This window comes from Monomorium pharaonis, chromosome 11 (assembly GCF_013373865.1).
Source record: "Monomorium pharaonis isolate MP-MQ-018 chromosome 11, ASM1337386v2, whole genome shotgun sequence".
NCBI lineage: Eukaryota > Metazoa > Arthropoda > Insecta > Hymenoptera > Formicidae > Monomorium > Monomorium pharaonis.
The window spans coordinates 2,402,321-2,410,279 of record NC_050477.1 but is presented as its reverse complement, the minus strand read 5'-3'; the positions used below and the strand labels follow the sequence as shown (position 1 = coordinate 2,410,279).

General features: G+C 45.0%; 1 protein-coding gene and 2 long non-coding RNA genes across 6 annotated transcripts; 1 reads left to right on the top strand and 2 right to left on the bottom strand.

Annotated features, from left to right (window-relative positions):
- Nucleotides 1-670: 670 nt before the first annotated feature.
- Nucleotides 671-5,261, top strand: LOC105833836 (ubiquitin-like-conjugating enzyme ATG10). Its single transcript, XM_036293728.1, has 4 exons — nt 671-757; nt 3,153-3,280; nt 4,059-4,314; nt 4,815-5,261. Exons 1-4 carry the CDS (start codon nt 745-747, stop codon nt 4,982-4,984), a joined length of 567 nt encoding a protein of 188 aa, XP_036149621.1. The 5' UTR covers nt 671-744; the 3' UTR covers nt 4,985-5,261.
- Nucleotides 3,833-4,122, bottom strand: LOC114255028. The gene is made up of 2 exons (XR_003626357.2): nt 3,981-4,122; nt 3,833-3,906 (listed from the first exon to the last, which is right to left on the bottom strand). It is a non-coding gene; the product is annotated as an uncharacterized LOC114255028 (long non-coding RNA).
- On the bottom strand, nt 4,224-7,718 carry LOC114255027. 4 transcript variants are annotated; one of them, XR_004965006.1, is made up of 4 exons: nt 5,670-7,718; nt 5,417-5,608; nt 4,505-4,999; nt 4,224-4,364 (listed from the first exon to the last, which is right to left on the bottom strand). It is a non-coding gene; the product is annotated as an uncharacterized LOC114255027 (long non-coding RNA). The 4 variants fall into 4 exon arrangements; XR_003626356.2 differs by having other exon boundaries at nt 5,558-5,608; XR_004965005.1 differs by having other exon boundaries at nt 5,675-7,718.
- Nucleotides 7,719-7,959: the final 241 nt, after the last annotated feature.

The following is a 7,959-nucleotide window of genomic DNA, read 5'->3' as shown; positions in this document are numbered from 1 at the left end:
GATTCAGGTGCGTCGCTGGGGGCGCCTCGTCGTCGTTGTCGTCGTTGTCGTCGTCGCCACCGCTGTCGCCGACCGAGTCCTCATCATCATTCTTCCGCAATCTTGCGCGCGTCCTATTGTCTTCGATCGCGATCACGACCTCGTCGCTCTCGCACCTCACTTCACCTCACTCCCGTACGTAGTAACGCCCGCTCGCTAGCCACTGCCGTCGGCCTCGACTCGCCGCTGGCGCATCGCAAACCCGGACGATCGTCGTGGTCGTGGTCGTGGTCGTCGTTGTCGTCGTTACTGCCGCCGAGCGCGGCCCTCGTCTTCCTCGGCGAATCTCTCGGCTTTGTCGCGCGCGCTCAGACCGAAAGCGTCTCGCGGCACGGGAACGGTGTATCACTGCGGACACACGATGTACATAACGCATACGTGCTACGTGCGCGCGCGCACACGCACATACACATGCACAGGCGCGCCGCGACACATAAACTTCACGCACCAGGCAAGTACGCGTACGCACGGCGACGACGTAGGCGCGCACACGCACGCGTAGACGCACACGAGCGTACAGAGCCCCACGCTCCCGACGGAGACACTGGGCCACGCGAGAGAGAGAGAGAGAGAGGCGCGACGATTCGGGAGCGAGGGACGGAGAGAGAGTGGGAGAGCGGGACTGAACTTACTCGTCGTGTAAACACGAGCAAGTTCAGAAGTGTGACTCGTTGGATTTCGCACGCGCTGTACGACTACACGTAGATGAGTCGGCGAGGTATACCGGAGTCTCCCCCCTCGCCTCTTTCCCTCATCCTCGCCCCGCACCGTCCCCTCGATCGCCGCTACCCGCCCTCGTTACGCTCCATCTCGCTCGCTCTCTCGGTCGCTCGCTCGCGTCTCTCCTCTCTCGCTTCATCTCCCGCCGTGTCGATGGCGCTGTCCTCGTCCGATGCAAAGGCGGCCGGGAACGGTGTGTATGCGCGCGCATCGCCGTTTGTTATGCCAATGCCGTACGAACGACGCGAGAAACACGGGGACGAACGCGAAGCCTCACCTCGGTGACGACGACGACGACGATGCTGATTTTCTTCGTGCTGTCGATACGGTCGATACGAACGAATATAGTCCGCGAATGTTACGTCGCGAAATTACGTCGGAAGGATTGTTTGGTTAAGATCGCTTTGACAGCCATGTCGATTCCCCTTCGTGCAGAGTATTTCCTCGATATGCGCGATCGTGCGCTGGTTCTTACCGCTGGTTGGTTTCGTCGCATGGAGAGATTTAGCGGAAATAACGCGCTCCGGAATCAATGCCAGAGCCTTGAGACGTCGACAAGAAAATACTAGCTGCGCTCTTAGGTCTATGTTGGTTAGGATTTTGAACCTAACGGAAGGTCAACTGCCTCGTCACAATTAGAAAACTGGCCTAAGGCCGGTATTCATAGTCAAATCTTATTTCAAGATCGTCTCAAGCAATGTCTTAAGATGCTAATACGGCTCTGTGATTGGTTGATGGCATCTTAAGACAGTACTTAAGATGATCTTAAATATAAGATCCGACTATGAATACCGGCCTAAGAAACCGGAAATTTTGTCTTCAATGGTTAGTCTAAGGTTTATTGGATGGCATGGATTCTTTGTCCAAAACCTGGAGAGAAAGTTTCCAGGAATTACATACGTATGTCTGCCTACGTAAACCGATTTGAGAATTGTTACCTGAACGGCAACGGAACAAAAAAAAAATGGACGTACATTGGTTAGTCGAACACTTTTTCAGTGATTTCAAATTTTTGGAAAGAGCAGACTTGTTGACTAGTTGCTCTATCCAACTTCATTTATATATTCCTTGACTCGTGATACACATGCTACTTTTGTATATATAACTTTTTACTATTATTTTTTATCGCGTCGCGGAATATAATATATGTACAATGCTTTTAACAAATTGCAGTATTTTATCTGTCGGGCTTACGGTATATTAATCTAAGCCTCGCGCGTTATTAATAACGGTAACGGATCGGCATGCCAAGGCAAAGCGTACTACGCGTAATCTCGCCGAGCGGAGCTGTCAAGCGGATTGGAGCGCGCGTTTTCCGCGCGCCGCGGATATCCTCGCGAAAGCATCTGTGCGAATCATCTCCGTCGCCGTCATCGTTGTCGATGAAGCGACCGCGGCGTATCGCCGCGCGGCTTGTGTCGTACGGAATAACGCTGTTGTTAAAAATGCGCTACGCGATATTGGGATAGGTCGATACTTCGAATTTGCGATAAAGGCGCAGGCGTAAAACAAGCGAGAAATTCTGCCGCGCGCGGCGACACGCCGCGACGGCACGTTGTCGAATAAAGGACGAGGCTGTCCCAAAAAGGACTCTCAGGCGAAGGGCGGCGAAGAGAGGGGGGAGATGGAAGAAGGGCGAAACCCGCGCCTTTGCGCCCGCTCGCAGTACAGCACTGGCTGCACCTCCTCGTCCGATTGGACCGCGACCAATGAACGCACACAGTGCCATAATACACCGGTGTACGCGCACCGTCGAGTACTATCGGCGTGCGTCGACAGCGCTCGAAGCAAGATGAAGGGCGAAGGGAGGAGAGAGTGCAACGCGGGTGCGCTACGAGGGTAGCGAGGTGCGGGGCCCCGATTACGCCCGAACGTTGGCGGACATGTCCGACGCGAAATAGTCGACAATTGACGCGATAGAGAGTTTGGCGAGAAGGTAGCGGCAAGCGGGATGGGGAGGGAACGAGAGGAGGCACGCTGTTCTCTCGGGTGAACCGCTTCCCCTTTTTCAATTTTATCATACGATCGTCGTCGCAACTCGGATTCGTCGCTACGCGAAATTAGACAAAATCTCTTGTAATTCTGTTATGCCCCCTCCCCCCCCTCTCTCTCTCTCTCTCTCTCTCTCTCTCTCTCTCTCTCTCTCTCTCTCTCTCTTTCTCTCTCTCTTCCTTCCTCCACTCTCCTTCGAGCTTCAGAAGAAAATAAATCGCGCGAGACGACGTAAACCGACGGGAATTGTAGAAAATTAATTATCAAGGTGCCGTCTCGAAGCTCGATGACCGAAAATGCGCGAAAATCGTTGAGCGCAATAATTGCGAAAGATTCTTTGCAGCCTTCGTGCGTTGCATACAAATGATAGATCTGATAAAGTAAAATTTCTCAATGTTTAGATCTCGTCTATCTGTTACCCATGGACGGCCCAGGCACGATTACATGGGAGGAATTCCTCGAGGATGCAGAAAAGTTCCTCGTTGTTTCAGACAAGATATCTGATAGATGGAAACTTCACGGGGATAAGGTATCGAGTCACTTGTTCGCGAATAACGCGAACCGGACGGAAGCATGAAATATAATAATTGAATCGTTCCACTGGCATTGTTAATAAAATTCACAATTACCCAAGTTTTGCGCTGTTTATCGTATAAGCGAAACATAAAGGTCGCAAAAATTTCTAAAATTTTAACAAATTGTAGTAGTGATTTAAATTTTGCATTTGAGTTGCAAAAATGTAGTAGCACATAGAAAATGTATTATTATTTACGGCCTCTTCAAGGACAAGTCAAAATTACGACTTTAACGCAGAACAACGATTGAGAAATACATTTCTACACTGAAAAAAAAGTAATATATTCAATAAAATATGTTATTGCGGGCTGCCAATTATAGATATACTCAATACAATAATATATGCTATTGCAGTATCAACATTGTACTTGCATTAATAGCAAATATTATTGTATTGAGTATTTTATGTAGTTGGCAGCCCGCAATCATATGTTATTGGCTATATTACTTTTTTTTTCTGTGTAGTAAGCAAGGAACATTGAAGAGAGAGATTAACATCTGCATGTACATTTTTTACATTTTTATTGTTTCAAAAACATCATCAAGTCATGATCAAAGTTCATTTACAATTGATGTTGCCTGCAACGTTTAAATACAAGTTTGAAAACGCTACATGTTCTTAAATATTGTTGTAATAATGATTTTACACTTACTGTGAGCTCATTGCATAGCGCATGATATATTCGACATCTTTTTCACGCTTTCACGTTAACAATGGTATGCACGCTTAGGATATCCCCGGACAAGCTTATCTAGCCAGGAGAACCAAGTACTTCATACCGAGCGAGTCGAGTATCGCGAGAAAGGACGGATCGACCAGCAAGGACGACGACGACGCCGACGCCGGGGAGTTCCATGTGAATTTTCGGGAAGACCCGCACGAGGCTGCCTCCTCCGCGAGCGAAACTCCTTTCATTATCGAGCATCACATTCTGTGGTCTATTAGCTACAGCGTCCCGGTTCTCTTCTTCAACGGTTGGAAATCAGGTAATCGACGGATCACTGGCATCGAGCACCTCAAGAAAAAGATCCGTAATCTGATGGGTTGGTCATAGGAAAAAGAAACAGGTTTTATCGTTGGAAAGAATGAAAGTGTAACAAAGGCAGCTTGTTACCCGGAAGATACGACATATGTGGCGCCTTTCCGAAATTTCGAAAACTGCTCTTGGATACTTACGAAATTTGCAATTGCCGGCGCCGTGCACTCGCGTTATCCCTGCCTCGCGTGCACATCGTTTTATTGATTATAAACGCAAACGTGTCCGACAATTTCAATATTCGCGCAGATACGCCGGCGGTATTAATTAATCCCGATAACACATTTCGATGAGGCGGAAATGCATCATATCGTTTACAAGATTATTAATTGATGACACTGATCTTCTTTTTCACGTATTTATTCAGCGGGAAGCAATTGTCAGTGAGACAGAGAGAGAGAGAAACCTGGTGTGCATTTATTCTTTCAGTTTATTTTTTTTTTTTTCTAGATTTCGTCGGTGTTAACCCGGTAACCGTAGATGAGGCTCAGACAATCGATGGTTCTACATTAAATTACAAGGAATTATCGCAAGCGATTCACCCTATCGTCGGCACACCATTCCTGCAATTACATCCGTGTCTGTCGCAGGAATTGTTGCGGACTATGCCGAAGAGGTGAGGTGCGATCTTGCATCTTAAGCGACGGAAAAATTTTTTTTAATTGTTACGTGGAAAGAGTAATTTTGCTATCTAAAAATTTACCTGAATATAGATCTGAAAATAATTTTAAAATAATTGTGACGAATGTTTGAACTGCTTGAGAATCTCCAAATTTTTTGCAGCATTTCTTGGCTGTCTGCATAATTATTTTGATGTCTAATAAAATTGTTTTCAGATCTGTACCCATATAGCTAAAATTTTAAACGATGAGCAACGCCGCAAAAAATTTTAATAATCTAGCGACCAGTTTGAGAGTCCAATATAATTATTTTAATGCTGTAACAAAATTGTTTTCAGCTCTGTTTCAGCTAAATTTTTTACTATTATATTTTAGCATATATTTTAGCAAAATCATTCTTGTCGTGCACGAAAAATTTCAAAGGAATCTTACGTCTATCTTTCTGAATAATTCTCGTTTACACTTAGATTTTATGAATGTTGCAGCAAGAATAAACTCGTCAGCTGGCTGAGCTGCATGGCGCCCGTGGCGCTAAATCTCAAAATACGTCCGGAATACTTCGAACTGACTTACTAAAAGCTCGTTTGTCTCGAGCATTCCGAGGAACGATGAACATTCTGGATCCTACGACATTTCTATGTGAGCATTGGTTCCAATTGTATTAAAAGAAAGAGAAGAGCCATACTTTACTTTCACGATTCTGAGAATTGTTGTGCGGTTTAGCCACCGGTTGATTCGTTAAATTCGCCTTCTGTACCTATACATATCTGCAAACACCGGTAAACACAGGACAAGAACGTTTTGTTGAAATACCTAAAAATTTGACTGCAGAACATCTGAAAATCATTTTTTGTTAAACCATTAAAATAATAATACAGGACGCTCAAGCTGGAATGTCGAAATTTTTTGTAGCATTCCTTATCATGCTGGAGCATCCTGCATAACTATTTTGATGATTCAATCAAATTATTTTCAGCTCTCTGTATCCAACCAGGAAATTTTTAGACGCCTCAGCAAAACTCGCTTTTTCCGCGTAATCATGCATGTTTCGAGTTATCATCTCCCGCGAAGTCAGAGAGCTCTGGTCTCATCTCATCTCCGCCGTTCTACATACGCGAATAATTCCAGTCACGAATATTCGATGGCGACGACGATTCGAGTGGAAACTGTTCGCGGACAGCGACGACAGCGGCATATGGCGCGCGGGCATCTAGCATTGACCCACGACGGGCCGAATAAATTGCTCGCAATTGGGCGACGTTTCCCCGCGCGCGCGCATAAGGGGGAAGAAGCGAGAGGGGCGGAGGGCAAAAGAGGTTGGAGCGTGGAAAAGAGAGCACGCAATTAATGCGAGCGCGGACGCAGCAATTAATCCGCACAAGGACGCATTTGCGTGCGGCCCCGGGAATATTCATTCTCGCGACAAGAACGCACGTACAGTCGGCTGCGTTAATGATATCCGGTACGCAGAGCAGCGGTTAATGCATTTCTCATAATCGAATCGAATACGATTAATCGCACAAACGAAATATGATACGAAGGATCGCGAAGAGAAGTGAGAGAGAGAGAGAGAGAGAGAGAGAGAGAGAGAGAGAGAGAGAGAGGAAGAGATAGAAATAAAATTAAAAACGAGAACAAGAGAGAACGAGAGGATGTCATCCTGACACCGTTAACGCAGCTCATTGTCAGTTGTATATGCGACGCTCCCATCCTCTTCGCGTAGCGCGGCGCGGCGCGACGCAGCGCGACGCGACGCGACTTGGCTCGCGCGCTCGTACTCGCGCATTCGCGTCGCACGCGCGCCAGCGATTCTCATCCGAGATCCGTGACGGACACTCGCCGATTAATATATAATCCCGTTAGCCCTGAGCCGCCGGGTTTGGCCCGTGCGTGCGACGACCGACCGCTTCGTGAAACACGTGCCATTCTAAATTACAATATAGTAAATTACGATGTTATTTATGTGCACGACCTCCATTCCGATGGTTCTCGCACAAATATGAAGTAAAAAATGTCGAGGTTGTTATTCATTTAATCATAATATAGTGGAAAAGAGGAGAGAGGGGAAAAAGGCTGAAAGAATGTTTCTCAGAATGTTGCGAGACAATTTAAATCACTTTTGCACTCGTCAATTTTCAATTTGTTTAAATTTAAATGACGTTTGTTAATATCAGCTACTCAATTTCCATTAAAAAAAAAAAAACGATGGATATTCCCTTCTCCCTTCTCTTTTCTCCTCTACTGAACAAATGCATTAATCGATGCATGTATATTTTAATTTATGTTATTATTGGTATAATTTCTGCATTTTTTTATATGCGCATGTATACATAAATGTATATATAATTTTATATAAATATAAGTAAGTAAATATTACCTTATTATATAATATGAAAAAGGATATTTTATAATTTACTCAATTATGTAAGATCTTGTGTTCAAACACCTTTTTATTTTTATTTTTTATTAAAAATAATTTAAAAAGTCTGTAAAAAACTACTTTTAAATTTCTAGAACAAATATTTATACTTTTTTGGGCTAAAAAATATAGTATAATCTAATTACTTTTAACATTTCAAGAAACTTGGAAAAATTTCTGCAAATTTTTAAGAAAACTTTAAAAGTATTTTTTTCAACACTATTAAATTCGAAATTGTTAAGGCTGTCGTGCTTTTGCAAAATCATTACGCTTTTACTAATTCTCTCTCTCTCTCTCTTTCTCATTTTCTTATCATATCGCTTCCAGATACAAATATAACTTGAAATAGTGAAGCGAGAGTGATCCATCGGTGCAAGAAAGCGGTTGCTGGCTCCACCTACGAAGACACGATGAGTCGAGGACAGCGAGAGAGAGACAGAGAAAGAGAGAGAGTGTGTGTGTGTGTGTGAGAGAGCCGTTTCCCCGTCGCCCGCGCGCTTTTCGAACTTGAAGCGCGCGTGCGGGCATCGGCTCGAATTACCCCCCGCGCCGTCGT